This window comes from Vombatus ursinus, unplaced genomic scaffold (assembly GCF_900497805.2).
Source record: "Vombatus ursinus unplaced genomic scaffold, bare-nosed wombat genome assembly UNPS02014810.1, whole genome shotgun sequence".
Lineage (NCBI taxonomy): Eukaryota > Metazoa > Chordata > Mammalia > Diprotodontia > Vombatidae > Vombatus > Vombatus ursinus.
In genome coordinates, this window is record NW_020954588.1 from 29,823,215 (window position 1) to 29,842,381 (window position 19,167).

Here is a 19,167-nt window from a genome sequence, read left to right on the forward strand (position 1 = left end):
AAATTATACTGGGAAATCTGCTTGGCTACAAAAAGTGTCATCCAAATACTAGGGCGAACACAACAAAATTCCACATTTAAAACTTTTTTCATTCAATTCTTTGATTGAACACAAATCTAACAATTCTCTGGCATTTTTAAATAGAATTACTTTAATGATGCCAAAATGTTCAACCCCCCCTTCCACCCCGCAAAAAAACCACTTGTCTGAGGACTATTATAAACATTTTATTTAAAGACAAAGTAAAAAAAAAAAGGTGCACAAATACAGATTACAATATATTTGAGTATTTCACATGAAAGAGAACATGTAAAATGCACTAGTACTGAACGAGCAGAGTACCTGGAGTCCAGCCTTCACATAAACAAATGAGGTCACTCCACAAACGTGTCATGCTTATGAAAAATAAATCTGATTTCCTAGAAACCCAAAATTCCGACTACTCTGACTGTCCAATGCCTGATTTCCCTGCTGAGTGATTTTGAGACAGCCTCTACACCAAAAGTTTAAAAAAATTGGCACTGTACTTAAAAGGTTGTGGAAAAATGAAAATAAGTAAAACCATATTTGCAATGGCAATCTGTATAAAATTTACACATCTTATTCATTTTTAAAAATTATATTAAAACCAAAGGCCACCCTGGAGGTTAAAGCCACATCATAGAAAAATGCATATCACCTGTAACATGACTGGTAGAAAACTGCTCAGTTTTGTGCAGACATTTCAAAATGAAGACTAGTTACTCATAGGCCATTAAATAGTGTTTAGCAGATGAAAACAGTAAATGCACTTCTGGCCCCAACTGTTTAATACCGAACAGCGTTCCTGAAATCAGGTCACGGGATAAAGACAAAGACAATCCTAGGGACAGAGGAAGCATCGCCACTTTTGAGTTCAAGATCATCAACGCCTTCGGAGGACAGATTTCCCACCAATGAACTGGGGCAAACCCTTTGGGTCTCCAAAACTAATTTCAGATTACAACTACCTAATAAACAAAACAAAAAAACAAAACACTATTCTTAGATTATATTTTTGTTTTCTTTGAATTTCTCCATGCAGGCTAGGCATAGGAAAAATAAAGAGACTATAGAATTAAGTGAAACCATCTCTCTAATGATATATAGCTTCTAAAGAAAAAAAAGGAAGGGAAGAAAAATCCAGAAAATGTATAGGACCAATTCCTTAAGTCATTCTGAATTTAGGGCTACATCTGACTGCCTTACCACAATTAAATTTTTAATAAGGTTGGGAATGTATAGGCAATTTCTATGCATAGGGTTATTTCAGCTTCCAAATCACTCTCTCAAAAAATAATGAAAGGATGATACTTTTGGCATTTATTCAGCCAATAAATTTCTCAAACATATTAATATTTATTAAAAAATAGCTTAAAGAGTCTGCCGTCTTTCTCCATATTCCATCTGTTATCTGCATAATAAGAGTTTATAAAATCCAGAGTGAGCCGGAATAATGGCCAGTGTTTCCTAACATTTCTTATAATCATTTTTCTTGGATCTCAAGGAAAATTCCAAGGAGAAAATCGGCAAGTATTCATATGGTAATTTTCAAGAAAACTCTAATTAAGTTGCCTCAGTTGGAAGATAATGTCTCCTCCACATGTCAAGCTGTAAAGAATTTGTTTTTAAACGAACACCAATTTCACTGGCTAAATGTAATGCCTTTTCAAGTTTGGAAACAGGGGCAGTTCTCCTTGCTCTTCCAATTGCCTCAAAGAAACCATTGCTGAATCACTACAGAGCAGCTGTGGAATTCTTTCCTTGGGGGGAAAAACAAGTATCTTCTAGCTTCTCCAACTTCAACCGCCTATTTTTGCTAAAGACAATTTTTATTTCCTACCTCCTGACAACGTGCCCCCTTGGTCGTACCCTGGCTCCTCTGCATTCTTGTTAGCTGATTCCCTGGGGATATAAATTTCTGGCCAAAAGTCCCAGAGGGGTGCTGGCTGTCCCTTTGACAGCCAGATCCCAACAGGGCGAGACTCCGAGTCCATGGACTGACGGCTTACTGGAGTGTTTAGTGTTTTCTTGAGTGGAAAGTGTATCCTCCAGTTATAAGGAAGCAGCGTCTTATACCCACAGATTTAAGGACCATCGTAAAGTTACAAGTATGATTGTTCAGGACAAGAGAGAAACATAAAACTGAACTCTTAGAGATAAGGAACAGGAAAATGTATTTCGAAGCTATCATGATCCTCCAAAGTGAAACTCTTCACCACTACCACCACCACCACCACCACCACCACCACCACCACCACCACCACGGCTGCCTGATGATCAGTGTTAACTACAAGAGGCTTGGATGATGCTATTTCACAGTGTGCCCTAATGCAATGCACCAGGTCTTCTTCCAAAGCAGTAACAAGTGTTTCTTTTAAATAAAAAGGAGACTTGGCTACCTATTAGCAAGCTATACGAAAGCCAGAACTACTCAGGCACCCCCTATATTCCAGCACTGCCCACTATGTTACCACTCCATCCATTCCGGTCCCAGTCTCTGGAATGTGTTTTCAGATTTTTTTCTTGCCGGTGAACTTAAATGTGATCATTTGGTCATGATGGTCGGGGATAAATGATACCGAGTATGCTTCAGGAAGACAAATTTAAAATGCTCAGCTTATTCTATAGGGTTGCATCCAAACTGGTAACTCGTTTATCCATGCATTACGGGACGACACAGGCAAAAGGAATGGCGCCCAGTCAGACACATTCTTCTGCAGACATTAAGAGGGGATTGATATACTCGAAGCCTTCAAATTCAGACTGGTCAATCTTCTTCACAATGTCACTGTTGGGAGAGAAATTCATTACGTATTTAACAATATTTAAAAAGGTGGTTTGGGTAGCCATAAACTAATTAAGACAGCAAACTGGTATATAAGGTGTATTAAAACTATAAATTAGGGAAAAACTACAAAAATGAGGATTTACAAAATGTATAGGCATCCACTAAATAAGGCGTCAAATAAAATGCTATGAGGAATATAAATCATTTGGATCAGGGGTCCTTAACCTGGGGTCTGTGAACTTGGAGGAAGAAAAAAAAAAAAACACAACCCTTTCTTTTCAATAACTAACTGAAATTTAGCATTCCCTTCCATTTTTAATACTTTATTCTAAGAATGGGTCTATCAGCCTCACCAGACTATCCATGGGGTCCATAACACACAAACACACACACACACACACACACACACGCACACACACACTCTCTCTCTCTCACACTGCAAACTCTACCCTTAGATGGACTTTAAAAAGTCAGAGAGAAAATATTTAAGAATATTTCTAGAATATAATAAAGGGAAAATTCAACAGGCTTCTTTGCCGAGAGTTCCAGCCTAGAGTCACGGGCTTTAAAGTGAAGATCAGCAAAGGCTGGGACAGAAATGTGTCACAACCGACGCTTCTGTTCTAAGTGGACCTTCAGATCCATCGGGATCATTCTCCTCCCCAAATTTCCTCGGGCTAAAATGACCTCTCTCTATGTTAAGAGGTAATTAGTGGTGTTAGTAAGCCTTCGAAGGTATGCTGGAGCAGGCCAGGGAGGGATGGAGGCAGGGCTCTAAGAGTGGGCAACAGCTGCTGTGGGCTGTGGAGGAGCAAAGCTAAGAGGTGAGGAAAAGGACGGTAGGGCATGCTGGGCCACGTCAGTCACAAACATGTCACAAAACACCCAGGCCCCATAAAACTCATTTTTAAAATGTTCATAACAAGCTCCAGTCCAAGAAAAACCAGAACATTTTGCACCAGTACTTACTCATCATCTGGAGTGAGCTGGACGGGTTCATTAGTGAACTGAGAATCAAAGTTGTCCAAACCAAATTCCCCCGAAATATTCGGCTTGAAGGGAGGTACCACCTGCTTTTGTTCCATCTAGAAAGACACGTTTAATGGCAGCCATTTTGAGGGAAAAAAAAAAAAAGATTTTGACCTGCGACCTCACGTCCTATGAGTCTCCATTTCAGACCTCAGGCCTGGCCTCAAAAACGTTGCTCCCGGGGCCAGGACCACGTTGACCAATGTGAGCCCAGCAACGGGCCAAAATTCTATGTTCCTTCTAGCTCCGTGATTCTGTTACATACAAAGGCATATCTACTCCAAATGTATCCTGCATATTACTATACATACATAAACACATATCTACATACACATATATACTATGTTATATACAATGTAATATATTCATATATCACTCTATGTTCAGTAACATATATTCACATATTCACACAAATACGTATATAAGATATATGCATATAAATCCCGTACATAGTAATACACCAAGCATACATAATTTATTCCTGGAGCAATCCCTCCACCAAAGCTGGTTCTGACCTCTCTATAGCTTAGATGGTCTTTACAAGTCACTCTGGCTTAAAAACTCATTAACCCATTAGCCTGTGGCCAGCTGAAAAACCAAACTTCCCCAATTGAGCTAGGTGGGTCCTCAGAGAACAGAAATCTAATCTGTCCATCCCAAGGCTTGACTGCTTAGCAGGACTGATCAGCCACAGTCTGCGTTCCTCTGACAGAAATTTAGGAAGCTGGGTCCCCTCCAGGCCAAGAAGAGACAATGAAGGAGGAAGGCTAGCTCTACAAACTGCTCTGGATTCCTAGGCTATGGGCCCTTCCTCGGGCCCACGTGCTGGCCCTTCTGATGCCGGGTCGATGACACGGTAGGCTGGAAGGCACGTCTAGGTGTTGCTCCATCTCCCCACCAGCTGCCTGGCCCAGCCCCGCTCTCCTGATTGGCGAGCTCTGGATCAGGCTCATCCTGAAGTAAGAGTCCCAGCCATACTCTTCCACTCCTGCTCTGGACTCTCTATCTCTTCGGCAACCCTGCCCCTACGACGGTACCCTTCCTTCCTGCTCCCCTACTCTCCAGCTCCCCAATTTGTTTTGTCTTGCCCTGTGACTGTCTCGTATGGTGCCCAGCACGCGTGCTTAGTAAACGCTTTACTCATCGATGCATATATCTAAAGACTCAGCATATCAGGAGCTACATACTGTAGGAAAGAAGGAGATTTCCAGAAACAACCATGATGCAAAACCAAAAGGACACCACAAAACCTGTTTATAAACAACAACAAAAGAAGATCCACGTACCATATCCCAATCAACATTTCGGAAGAACGGATGTCCCTGAATGTCGGCAAAGCCTGTCTGAGGATGGCAGCCTAAGCGTTCCTTCGGGTCCTAGAGGTGGGAGAAGGGTCAGTTTACTAAATGAATGCCAAAGGAAGATGAAACGTTTATACCTCTGGCATTAAGAATCTTTCATTGTTCTTCCTAGAGGCTACAAGATTAATCTCACCAGGTTAAAAAATAAATGTTGTGTGTCTAATGCAGTCCTGTCTCCCCCGCAATATGTCATGCAGGTCAGTCCTGCTGCCTAAAGCGTCACAGAGCTGCTGAGGCTCAACACTACTCGAACCCCAAATGTTATCACCCAAGGCTGTCTGGTTCTAACTCAATTCTAAGCACCGCTTTATAATTATGGACAGTACACCCAGACCTGCTGTGAGCTCATCTAGCATTTAAATGAGTCACAAGAAAACAATTTTTCCCCCTCGTGGGTGATCTCCCTCACCTGATTCACTGGGTGGAGAGGCCCATGGCTCGTGAAGTCTTGGCCACTCCACTATTGTGAGTGAGGACATGTTCTCATTTTTCTTTCTGGTTAAAGTCATTTTTACATTTGCATATTATCACCTCTCACCTTCACTTTTCACTGTGTTAACAATTAAGTCTCAAGTTGAGCTATTTCCTCTTGAAGGTGTGCATCCCACTTGGTTCTGATGCTGCCGGGTGGTGTTACCTCAGAGCAGGGCTCCATGCCAGCCCCCTCTCTGCCCTGTCCCCTTAAGAGACTGGCAATGGCCGGAGGAAGGGACCCCAAGCTTCCAGTCTCCATATGTTTTTTAATGGTCAAAAAGAACACTTAATTTCTCCTAACCAGTTACTGAGTTCCCCTAGCACTTACTACATTAATCCCCCAATCTGGCTCTTGAATCACCTCCTGCCTTGCACTGTTGTTGAACATGATTAATCCTTTGTGCAAACTTGCTTGCTCAGGTGGGTGACCTGCTCCTGGGGGAAAGATGGATCTTCCTTCCCTATTTCTTTCAGACTCTCCCAAACAATCATCCACAAAGTGGGCCCTGGATCCAGCTGCCTCTTGGGAAATCAGTGCCCTATTTACTGTTCCACAGTGACTTCAAACACAGACCTGGAGAAGGGGGCGAGGGTCGGGGGAGAGGCTGCTTATAGAGGACATTTACATATAAACCAACCTCATCTCACCTCACCCACTAGGGAGGAATTTTCAAGGCAATAAGTGAAAAGGTTTCATTAAGCATAGTCACATAATCTCTAAGAATATGACTTCCAAATGAATTGAAAACTAAAAGACTTTGCTGCACATCTGGGAATCTTAAGCTCCAGCGTCCCTTGCTTGGGAACCCCATTCCCCGGAAGTGCAGCCATGCATAAGACACCCACAAATACCAACTCTTACTTTATTAAGAAAACTCTTCAGAACACTCGCAGCTTTGACAGAGAGGGAGCGGGGTATTCGAATTTGCTTTTCCAAAATAACTAGAAAGGAAAACAGTGAAGAGATTATACGCCAGTTTAAAGAGCTTCCTAACTACTAAAACTACATCTCTCTGCAGACCTCAAATCTTGCATCTCCAACTAGACATCCAGGAGACTTTTTTTGTTCTCCTAAAATTTCTTATTTTATTTTTTTCCACTTAATAGTATTTTATTTTTTCCAATTACATGTAAAGATAGTTTTCAACATTCACTTTTATAAGATTTTGAGTTCCAGATTTTTTTCTCCCTCCCTCCCTTATCTCCTCCCCAAGACTGAAAGCAAACTGATACAGGCTATACATGTACAATCACGTTAACATTTCCACATTAGTCATGTTGTGAAAGAATCGGAACAAAAGGGAAAAACTACAAGAAAGAGAAAACAACAAAGAGAAAATCATATGCTTTGATCTGCATTCAGACTACAGAGTTCTTTCTCTGGATGTGGATAGCATTTTCCACCATGAGTCTTTTGGAATTGTCTTAGATTATGGTTTTGCTGAGAAAAGCTAAGTCTATCAAAGTCGATCATCCCACAATGTTGCTGTTGCTGTCTACAATGTTCTTGTCCAAGAGACTCTTAAAATCACTATATTCAAAACTGAACTCAATCTCTTTTCCCAAAACCCATCCCATTACGGTAGAGGACAAGGCCCATCTTCCCTTCCTTTAGGCTCCCAACCTGGATCCCCCACCTCCTCCCCCCTCCCCCACATCCAAGGTGTTGCCAAGACCTGTAGATTTCACCTCTGCGACATCTCCCTAATAGGCCCCCTTCTCTCCCCTGACACTGCCCCCACCCTGGTTCGAGCCCTCATCCTCTCACACCTGGGCTACTGCACTAGCTGCTGGTGATGGTGATGGTGGGGGCGGGGATCTGCCTGCCCCAAGTCTCCCTCCACTCCAGTCCAACCTCCATGCAGCCACTAGAGTGATTTTCCTAAAACCCAAGTCAGATCATGTCACCCCCTACTCAGTAAACTCTGGGGGTTATCACTTCCAAATGCTCTGTTTGACCTTTGAAGCTCTTCATAACCTTGCCCCCTCCTGCCTTTCTAGTCTTTTTATACCTTACTTCTATCCAGTGACACTAATTTCCTATTTCACTTAGGAGACACTCTATCTCTCGATTCTGGGCATCTTCCTTAGCTGTCCCCCATGCCTGGAATCGTGCTCCCCCCCTCTAATGACCTCTCTGGTTTCCTTTAAATCCCAACTCAAATCTCACCTTCTATAGAAACCTTCTTCAACCCCTCTTAATTCCAGTGCCTTCCCTCTGTTAATTATCTCCTATTGATCCTAAATAGAGCTTACTTTGTATATATTTATTTGCATGTTGTCTGAGACTGAGCTCCTTAAAGGCAAGGACAGTCTTTTGTCTTTTTTCTTGTCCCTAGCACTCAGATGGTACCTGGCACACAGCAGGTGCTTAATAAATGTTTGACTGTTAAGTTACGGAAGGTGCTCAAAAGGTCACAACTGAAAACACTTCATTCTCTTCTTTTTATGGGCTGCAGGTCTTGTCCCTATTCCGTTGTGGAAACTGCGTCTGTTTCCACCTCTTCCCCTGTATCCCCTTTATCTCTGGGCATGGTAGCTTCTTTTCTCTGTCTTCTTCTGGGGCTCCTCTGTAAAGTTTCTCCTAATAAGGTTGTCTCTGGTTACTGAATTCTCTCCCCCATGACACTGCCCAAGCCATACTGAAAATACTACGGTGTTCCTGTGGGTGTGCAGAGTTAAGCAGCTTATTTCTGCCTCTGGGGACAAGAGGGACAAAATGCACCGGAAGCATGCAGACTTTACAAACTGAGCTGGACTCAAATCCCCACGGCCCGCTGCCAAAGACGACGGGGCAGCCGAGCTCCTCAGAGAAAGCTCTCTGCTTCTTATCTGGATCTCAGTAAAGACGATTCTCAGGAAAAGCAAACAAAACTTTCTTTTGGCCTTTCTTTGTATGCTCAGCATTCACCACAGCGTCTGGCACATAGTAAATGCTTCATTTTTGCTGACCGACTGACTGTTAATCACCTTGAAAGAGATAATCCTCTGTGTTCTGATCAGGGTTATCAGAGCTCCCAACAATATCAAAGGGAGATCTTCCTGCCATCATCTCAAACATCAGCACGCCAAGCGCCCACCAGTCCACACTGAAACCTTCAAAAAAGAGGTTTGAATTAATGAAGGAAAAAAGTAATCAACTATCATTCCTTAAAGTCTTTATTACCTAAGAAATGCAAATATTATGTACTAAACAGTCTTCTAAATGCATTCCAACCTGCATCACCAAACCACAGGGTTTATAAGTCTTATTAAATTAAATAAAAAGATGCATTCCTGAATATTCGTTCAAGAGAGTAACTTTCAGAAAATGAATTTTATAAATTTCCATAACTCCAGACGTTAAATTGCTATAGATAAACTCAGATCCCAGGATAATGAAAACTATACCTAAGGATAAAATAAACCTTCATGGAACAATGTTTCTGACTGGGGGAGGTTCCCCAGGCCTAACGTCATTGATTGTCGATGGAATGTCCCGAAAAGGCCAACTATGGCCCTTCAACTCAATTCAATTTTCCTCTTGGCATCTAACGAGCAGGAAGGAACCAAACTGTCACACAAAACCATAAGCTACAAACAGATGAAACAAGTACAGCATGACCAATCTTTTCCTTCACAGCTGAGGTATCCAGGGCGAATCTTCCCACCGATGACTGGGGCATCCCACATGCAAAGCACCCTGACTTTGGCAACCTCCCCCTTCCAGGTCTTCAGCCACGGGCAGATCAAAGAACCTCGCTATACTTCTTCCCTCTCCCATTTCTAATACAGTTAGGGGCTGGGGATGTTAACTGTATTTCCTATATACATTTTTTCTAATAAGGTCAACACTAAAACACTGGAAAACTCTATGGTAAATGCCTAAAACAGAGGATAATCAAAAAAATTTTTTAACGGAGTCAAGAGTTAGACCATCCACCGCCTAGGCAAAAAACAAAACAAAACAAAGAGCTAGCTGTTTATTACCATAATCTTCTCCTCGTAAAATTTCAGGAGCAATGTAATTTGGAGTACCACAGAAAGTACTGGTTGTGTCTCCTGGCCTTAATCCTTCCTTTAAAAAAAAAAAAGAGAGAGAGAGAGAAAAGTAGTGTCACAGGAACTCTAAATTTTGCTTTCAAACCACATGCCCCACCTCAACATCCTAAGTCCAGCCTTGGTCAGATAAGGGTTAATTTAAGAGTCAACCGCTCCAGACTCAGGGGTACTCAGTTCTCTTCACACACTCTGTGTTCCAGCCAAGCCAGCCCTTTTGCTGGCCCTCACTCTGGACCCTCCACTATCCCCCCCCCTCCCCGTGCCTTTGCTCAGCTTGTCTCCATGATGAAACGCACATCTTCCTCACTTCGGCCTCTGAGACTCCCCAGCTTCCTTCAATTCTAAGCTTAAGCACCAGGTCCTTTGGAGCACCAGTCTCCCCCACCCCCATGACCTTTAATTTACTTTGTATGTAGTTTGATTTACTGATATGTTTATGGCTTGTTTTCCTCTGATAAAAACATGAACCCTGCCTGGCCCACGTTTAATCTTAAGTGCCTCACATATGGCAACTGCTTAAGAAATGCTTACTGATAGCCTGATAGCACAATGATCACTTTTTAAAACGCCCATGATATTCTTCATACATACGCACCTCAAAGAACATCTGTCTTCACTATTACCTGTTTAGAAGTTGGTCAATTATGACAACCACCACCTTTTCAAAAAGATCTGACTTTACTCCTTTCCACCCTCTAATTTCAAACTACGCTAAAAAATTATATCCCACAAACACCCTGTTTCAAAAATCCACACCCATGTGATGATGTTTCGTTAATTCTATTAGAACCGTCCTAATACACAGGAGCTACATTAGGGCTATGATATGCAGGAAGCAGGTGAACCACTAATAATTTCAACAAGCCTACATACTGTCATCGGCTTGTAAGCAGCTTTGAGGAAGGACAAATGATTCTCTCATGATGCTATATGAAGTTTGTCAGGAAGCCTCTATTGCCTCGATAGAAAGCCTACATAGCATGAGTACAAACCACTAAGAGAGGCATGACTCTATTTCGTGCCTGAAATTAGTGAATCAAAATTGTTCATGAAACATTTCCAACGTAAACTCAAAGCCAGGTTAGATGAACTCATAGCAGAGGGCCTCCACCCACCAGCAAAATCTACACCATGTTAAACCAGCCAGTGGAAACCTGAAGAAAGTAACAGGGCATATTTCTGGAAGAAAACTGTGAAAGTGCTTCACAAAGTGTTTCTGATTTCCAAAAAACCTGTTACAAGAAAAATAAATTCACCCAACGTTAACATTTAGCCAAAGGCATTAAGCGGCTTCTCTCCTTCACTGGCCTCAAATCTTCAGATAGGAGGTTTTTGTTGGGGGGAGGGGGTGTGCTTTTAGATTTCCTGAAGGTTGAAGCTTGCTAGGCAGTGCCCCGTGTTAGCCAGGCTAGCCTCCCTGGCACGGGAGTGGGGACCAACTTCAATGCCACTAGGTCAGGTTCTGGAATCTAAAGGGAACCCAGAAGCAAGCAAATATACATGTCTTTTTCAGCCAGATCATCTGAAGGTCACTGAATTTCTCCAGAGCATCACATAAATAGAAACAAACGAACAAAATCCTCATCTGAACCAAGAAAAGACAAAAGGTAGTTTTAACAGGTCCCTTTATTCTTATAATTTCTCTTCTTAAAGAAATGAAATTTAAAACTTTCTGAGAAATATGGCATATTTAACATTTAAAAAATTCTGAACCTAAAATCCCAAAAAAGAACATTTTCTCACAGACAGCAAACACAAAATGAGGATTCTACACAAAACTGTGAATCTCCATTTCATGCCGCTCGCTTTTTTTTCCAAGTATATAATACATTATACATGTTGCTTTCCCAACTGTCCCGCTTGTCTGTGCTTCTCTCTGGACTTCCTCCTGGCCTCTTCTGGGCATTTTAAAAAACTGTTGCAATGGTGTGTGCTACATATATTTTTGAAAGAGCAGAAAGGGATCCAAAAGGCTTTGAGAGAACCACTATAAGAAAAAAAAAAGCTTCTCTCCAAAGCCAGGGAAATCTATGGGAAAAGGCACAAGTGGGATGTCTTTCCCTTGCGCACAGTAGCAGTGACATACCAGTAAAGGGCTTAAGAACCCCATCAGGACCCACAACGCCGGGGCTTACGGTCAGTAGACTCTGCCCACGAGGCTCTGTGGCTACGCTGAGCTCAGGCAAGAAGACTTCTGGCCCCTCCTGACCGGGCAGAGATCACTGCTCCAAGCCCCCTGAACAAGAGCTAACAGTGGTCCCTGGTTTAGGCTGAAGAGAGGAGACCCTCCCAGCGGAATCTTTTCAAATTGAAAGACAAGAGGATTCACACACTTGCCTCCTCTACTGGAGTCTGGAGCAAAACAGATACATGAAAACTTCATTGATTCTCAGCTGCTCCTATCATGTCTGGGTAACAGCGAGGCTGCCCATGACCCTCCTACCCTCCATGAGGCCCACAGAGGAGGCCCCATTTAAAAAAAGGAAGAAAAAGAGCTGACCCCAGCATTCCGCAATGCTAGGGAGAAAGCGCCGTGTTGTAAGCAGCCCTTTTCCCACCACCCTCCTCCCTGCCTCAGGTCTCATCTTCCTCCTCCTCCTCCCATAGCAGGCATTAGCAGAGGCAGCCCCCTTTCTGAAGGGCTAGCAGCCCCCTCTCCAAGAGAAGCCTCTCTCTCTCACCTTACACATGCCATAGTCAGTGAGCTTAATGTGTCCTTCAGAATCCAGCAACACATTGTCCAGCTTCAGGTCTCGATAGATTATTCCTCGTTCATGAAGGTAATTTAGTGCTAGACTGATTTCTGCAGAATAAAATCTAGGATGAGATAAAAAGGTCACTGGTTTGCTTCAAAAGAAATGTACACTAAACCTTACATTACATAGCGCCTAATTGGTAAGGACATATACATGTAATTGTTTTACAAATGTAAATAACACTCAAGTCACATTAAAAGTTCTTTTTCTCTGGTTAGGAGTCAAAATTCCTAAAGCATACTAGAACAGTCCTTTCACACCAGACACCAGGCCCAGCACATAACCAGCTAGGAAACACAGTCAACACCCCTGAGGTATTTTAAAATATTGTTTTTTCATTAAAGTCCTGTGTTTCACAGAAATCTTTTCATACCTCAAACAGTTTAATGAATGACCCAGAACTACCAACCCTTCCAACAAAAATCTGTCGTTCACACTGGACTCTCAGAACAAGAATGAAAAGAAAACATTTCTGTCATTAGGTAACCTAGTATCACAAAAGGCCTCCTATGATGCCTCAAGCGTCTAGGAGGTTGTAACCGTGGGCTCTCCAAGGCTCTGGGAGGGGAAGCAGGTTCTGGAATGCGGCCTGTCTGCTGTCCAAGGACCGCCCAGCTATGTTCAGAAAGGCTCAGTATCAGAGAAGTGATGAGCGAGGGGTTAAGTTTTGCATTTTTTAAATCCAACACATTTTTAATAACCAACCATCATGGTGGCACAGATGTACTGCTTCATATGTCATGACCCTACTTGGTCTGTCAAAGTTTTATACGTAGAAGAACACAGGAAAATATTATTTAGTAGCTATGTCACCACTGGCATAATTATCTCAAATGAAGCACACCCAGTTGTCAAGGAAAAATAATTCCTGAATGGAAGTGCACATGTAAGTGACTTTTTTTTGTTGGTGTTGTCCATAGCAACCCATGAAACTATCCACCAGGCAAGGAGGCCATGAGAGGCGCTGGTAAAGGTCATGTCCACAGAGGAATGAATAGGGGGTCTTTTAAAGTATTGGGAAAATATTCAGGTATTGTGAGTAGACCAAAACAGCAAATTCTTGCTCTAAATCTCACTGGATAAACTCTCAAGGTGAAACAAATCTCAACAAAATCATTAATTAGTTTCATTGTCTGCAGCTTTTTTGGAAAAGATTGTCCTTTACTTGCTGAAGGTCCTAAATGGCCCGGACCATCAGGAAACACACCGTATTTGGGTCCAGGACCATTCACCTACTGTTCCTTGCTGAAATAACACCGATTGTGTGTGTGTGTGTTTAATTGATCCTATTTATAGCTAATTGATTTTGTCCTGTAACTGCCAAAGTCATAGTTCTTTGTCTCTGAACTCAGTTCAGAATTCAGCTGTCCTGCAATGGGCTAAGTTTAGAAATCCGGTTCCCTTGTTAATCACTGCCCTATTCTTGTGTCAAGGAAATCTGTTACCCTTGAAGGAGGCAGGTGGACACCAGGGAATCTGGTCTAGTATCTTTACACCACCAAGCTATCTAACCTGGAAGGTAGACTCAAACAACGAACATTCCTTAGTCAGGGGAGAGAAGGAGGGAGTCGCTGCCACTCCCCATTCCCAATCTCCAACCAATTATATCGTCCCCCACGCCTCAGCTCTGTAACCAATCACACTGATTTAGCCATTCATGATGCTGAGCTCTTTTAACCAATCATCACTCGTTCCCCACCTACAAAGTCCTGATCTTCATTCCTTAAAAACTACAAGGATGGCCACTCTCCAACTCAGAATCTTAGCTCAGATGAGGAAGCTGAGATCTTATTTACTGGTAAATTCATGCTTTACTAACAAATCAAATGTTCCTGGAACTTGGTGCCTCAGTTTACCTCATTCTGACCATAACCTCGTGCTATCCAAGCTTAATATGTCCCACCAGCAGACCAGCAAGCATGGCTGCACGACATTCTCAGTTCAAATAAATCATCACAATCGATAACAATACTACAACTATGGCACTCATTGGAGGCTGTATCCATTTGGGTTTTACTTTCTTGAAGAAAAACGATACAGGAATTGCTGCTGATTTACAAATGGGGGGAGAAAAACCAACTGAGCCACTAATGGGAAGGAAGTGGTTTGTCCAAAGTGAGGCAAAGCAGAACCAGGCCTGGATCCTTGATCTAGCCCTCTGACCTCTTCTCAAGGAAGGTCAATCTATGTAATCTCCCCAAACCGATACAAAAGCAAAATTACAAAACACAAGAGGGTCAAGGGAGTTTTCCCCCTGTTCATTAACACTGAAGACAGAACTGTGCCCTGCAAATTTAAAGCCTGATCAATGCAAAAATAAAGAGGCACACTAGGCTTTAATAGGGATTTAACAGAAATGTACTGTAATCACTTTCAAAAACATACATAAAATGAATGACAGTGTTGCCAACAAGGGGTCCTCCCAGATGAATACTAAAAAAGAGTTGTATAATTAACAGAACATTATGTAAATGGACCCTAAAAAAAACGGGCAAACATTCCCCTCAAAATGTTATTTGTACTATTCATTTGCTTAGGAGACCTCTGAAACCCTACATTAATGTACATCAGGATATATTTAATAAATACTAAAGCAAAACTACGAGCTTTGGGCCAGTCTCTGTTTGATCCAAAGGAGCGGGTGGGATGTGAGAGGGTTTCCCACTGGTGGCACATCACCCAACATACCTAGCATGTTCTTCCGGGAGCTTCCTCTGTCGCTGCATATGAAACATGAGATCTCCTCCATTTACATACTCTATCACAAAGAATAACCTGGAAAAGAAGGGCATCTCTCAAACTCCAGCTGGTGACAAGGCCTTCATTCCAGGACTGCAGACAATGCACTGGAGACCAGCCAGCACGCGGGCAGTAACAAATGGCAAGGAGGACCAGGCCACAGGGTCTGTGCACAGAGAAAGGCGGCCTGGCCTGTGGGAGGAAGGAAGAGGACCCACACCCAGGCCTCTGGCTCTCCTTGGGATGGACCCGCTGGTGACACTACACTGCCTCCTTCTCTACTGGCCCCTTCTTCTTCTGGCGGTACCTCCTGTCATCATACCACCAACAGTTCTAGCACCTTCTACTCCAAAGCAGTAGCTGTCATTCCAGGACACCGACCATACAGGTCATTTCTAACTTTCTAACACCAAATGGGATAATGTGTGGAAAGAGCTTCAGAAACCTGGAAGCCCCAAAGAAATGCAACGGGATCCTAGCAGCTCATTCACAACGTCAACATTCCCAAAAATAGTTGGGGTTTTTTGTTGTTGTTGTTTTCTGCTATTAACTTATTCTTTATTCAGCTGCCAAGCCTGAGAGATGGGAACCCAGTCTGGGAGCACCTAGATCTTAATATCTACTTATGTGCCATTAGAGTGAAAGCTCTAGGCGGGCAGGGGCAGTTTTTGTTCTTTATTCGTATGCCCAGTGCTCAGCACAGCTCTTGGCATACAGAGGCTGACTGACTGAACGGACCACCAGCCTTGCTGTGAGGGGGCAACCCTGGAGAAGTCTCTCCGCTGCAGCTCCCTCACTGGTCGAGCTGGGATACTTCTCAATTCCCGGGATTATCATGAGGGCCTAGGAATTCTTTGTGTGAAGTGCTTCGTAGCCATACAGCCTTAAGGCCATGTCAGCTCCTGCTTCCTGCTATGACTACAGCCCTTCCAAGGGAAACCTCCCCTTGAGTTCTGCTCCAGGGGTCCACTAGGGCACAAAGGCCCTCAAAGGCCCCATCCAGCAGGGAAAGCTCTTCAGCAACAGACTTTGTGCCTGCTGCCTGAAGGTCAGTCAGGTGAATTCCGGAAGGGTTCCTTAACAGAGTGATCGCTTTTAGGGACTGGCCCACCCAACAATCTCCATGAGGAGTAAGCTAGAGACCTGGACTGAGCACTACGGCAGCCCCCCAGCATCATGGCTTATGACCATACATGCTTCATCTTTCCTGATGTAAAACTATCACAAGCAATACCCTAAAATGTGCCCAGTTCCTTATTCTCTCCCTATCCCTTCTCTTCACTCTTACCTGCTTTCCGTCTGGAAGCAAGAGTGCAGGCCAACGAGGAAGGGGTGGTTGGATGCCTGTTCAAAGACATGCTTCTCTGTCTGCACCCAATCGATGTCCTGATAAAACACAGGAGAGCAAACCCAAAGCCCTCAGATTCTCTCATCAACATTCTCCAAAAAAAACCCAACTATTGTTTTGTCCCCAGGAAATCAGCAAGGTCAATAATCAAGACACAGGTGATAAAATGATCTTTTCGCAATTCATCTCACCATCAATTCACAATCTGCAAAATGGGACACACACAGACATGTGAGATAAAGCAAGAGAGCAAATGCTGTGCTATGCATGGTCCATCCCAGAAGCACAAGACTCTGGAGACGGGGGGGGGGCCCAAGGAGGGGCCACGGAGACTGGCCCTGATGGAACCCTAAATGGGAAGCTTCCCCCCTGAGGATGGGGTCCAGAGTCATTCCTCTTCCTTAGAGGGGCAGGTAGGGAAAACTCTACCAGCTAGCTACAACAAGTCCAGTTACATAATGAGACAGATAAGGAGAGGTAAAAGCACCAAACATCTGCGTGGATGGTGCCAGGGCCTCCTCTACTGGAACCCTGTGAATGTCACCCTGTATGAGATTCTCCATGCAGTCTTAAAGAGTCCAAGGGCCGCTCACCTCGTCATCATTGACCAGCTCCTTCTTCACGACCTTCATGGCATAAATGCGCTCGGTTTTTTTCAGTCGCACCAACAGCACTTTGGCATAGCTCCCCCTTCCTATTACACGGAGCAAATCGAAATCCAGGAGACCCAGACTAGATGAAGCTTTGCCACTGTCCCTAGTACTCATTGCCTGTTATGGAATGACCATTTTTAAAAAATGCCCACTTAAAAACATCCAACTAGAAAGACACCACTGAAAATGGAGATTCTATACATCCACAACATTTCTTGAGGTCCAGAGATAAAGGACTAGCGAAAGAAGGAAGGGAAAACACTAATCTGGAGCCATTTGCAGAGAAGACAGAGAAGGAAGAAGCCATGGGAAATCATTAGAGTCTAGGCAGAGAAGTCTAACTCATGTTGCAGGTCCTTAGTAATCATTTTCAATGTTGTGTTGTGTTTTTATTTTCGGGTTAAATATTTCCCAATTACATTTTCATCCGGCTCAGCACTCTCCACGATGCCTAGTGTCTGACACTTCTGGTGGACAGTCAGGGCAGCCCAAAGAAAACCCACTCAGGCAGGAAGGGGCAAGCAACATCGTCAGACACAGCAGAGGGCTCAGGGAACCTTTCTTCCCAGGGCAGGCTAACAATTAGCCAGTTTTAACAATTTTTAATTGGGCAATTATTAGCAATTAGGACCTTCTAGAGGGTAGTTTCTCGACATGCTGGCAACAGAAACCAGAAGAAGTTAAGGAGGAAGTGGGTGGTAAGGAAATGGGACAGTATACTGTGAGGAAATCATTTTACACTTCTTTTTAAAGAGCTTATATGTTAAGAGACTAATCAACTGGATAAAGGAGTGGGTCCTAAAGTGCCCTTTCATCTCCCAGCAGTGCTTACCACAACATAATAAACAAATGTTAAGTTTCAATGTTTTTTAGAAAAGGTCAGAATTTTTCTAGATCTAAGACCCTTTTCTAAAAGAAAACAGGAATTTGGTTATTTATTTTTTCCCCAGAGAACAGAAGAATCTAATATTATCTTAGTAAAGATCACTAGGCAACCATTTGATGCAAATTAATCAGTAAACATGGAGCTGTCAGCTATTAGATGGAGGAGTCACCATGACTTTAAAGCCAACTGCCAGAGAACTACTTACTAGGAAAAAGCTATTCTGTGGTTTGTGTTTGTACATGTCCTTTCCTCTCCTCTTGGGTCATGAGAAGAAAAGGAAGCAATGAAATTGAAGGGAGAAAATGGGTGTCTTTTCATGGGAGCAAAAAACCAGGGGGAAAAAAAAACCTTGATGCCCATCCACTGAGGAACGTCTGAACAAGCTGTGGTATGTAAAGGATATAAATATAACGGAATTATTATTGCACCATGAGAAACGATAACAGGGTGGGCTCCAGAGAAACCGGGGAAGACAGGACTTAAATGACGCAGAGAGAAGGGAGCAGAACCCAAAGCCACTCAAATGCAGCAGGGGTTTACTCGGTGCTGTGCCCAAGGGCCCCACCTTGACCTCAGGGGCCTGCTGAGGGAAGCTCTCTCCTCCTCTGAGCAGAGAGGAGGCAGGCCACAGGGGCAGAAACAGACCACGCTTTCACAAACGGCCAGACGGAGGGCTTGTTTTGTTCTGACATATTCTTCTTCATTACTAGGGAGGGTTCCCCTGAGGGGCAGGGTCACTGAGAAAGGAAAGAAGCATCAATAACACACTTTTCAAAATGAGCACAGGTGGTTAAAATGCCATCCTCCTGGAAGGAAATCACAAGCTGAAGACAAGTTTTTTATAAAGACCTCTGAACGCCAAGTTCCCTGTACACATCACCCTATAATGCCAGAGCTGAAAGGGCCCTCAGAAATCACCTCCTCCAGTCTCCTCATCTGAGGGAGAGGAAAAGGAAGCCCAGAGGTGAAGGGGTGGTCCGGGTTCATAAAGCAGAAGCCCAGAGGTGAAGGGGTGGCCCGGGTTCACACAGTGGAAGCCCAGAGGTGAAGGGGTGGCCCGGGCACAGCACT

General features: G+C 43.4%; 1 protein-coding gene across 1 annotated transcript in view; it reads right to left on the reverse strand.

Annotated features, from left to right (window-relative positions):
* Window positions 1-211: 211 nt before the first annotated feature.
* PRKCI (protein kinase C iota) overlaps window positions 212-19,167 on the reverse strand; it is a 79,189-nt gene continuing 60,233 nt past the window's right edge. The window contains exons 9-18 of the mRNA XM_027875879.1: window positions 17,151-17,327; window positions 16,498-16,595; window positions 15,159-15,245; window positions 12,396-12,531; window positions 9,643-9,730; window positions 8,644-8,769; window positions 6,536-6,615; window positions 5,125-5,214; window positions 3,779-3,894; window positions 212-2,809 (exon numbers count right to left, since the gene is read on the reverse strand). Coding sequence (XP_027731680.1) covers window positions 2,722-2,809; window positions 3,779-3,894; window positions 5,125-5,214; window positions 6,536-6,615; window positions 8,644-8,769; window positions 9,643-9,730; window positions 12,396-12,531; window positions 15,159-15,245; window positions 16,498-16,595; window positions 17,151-17,327 — 1,086 coding nt within the window. The 3' untranslated portion in view covers window positions 212-2,721. The remainder of the gene's footprint in view (window positions 2,810-3,778; window positions 3,895-5,124; window positions 5,215-6,535; window positions 6,616-8,643; window positions 8,770-9,642; window positions 9,731-12,395; window positions 12,532-15,158; window positions 15,246-16,497; window positions 16,596-17,150; window positions 17,328-19,167) is intronic.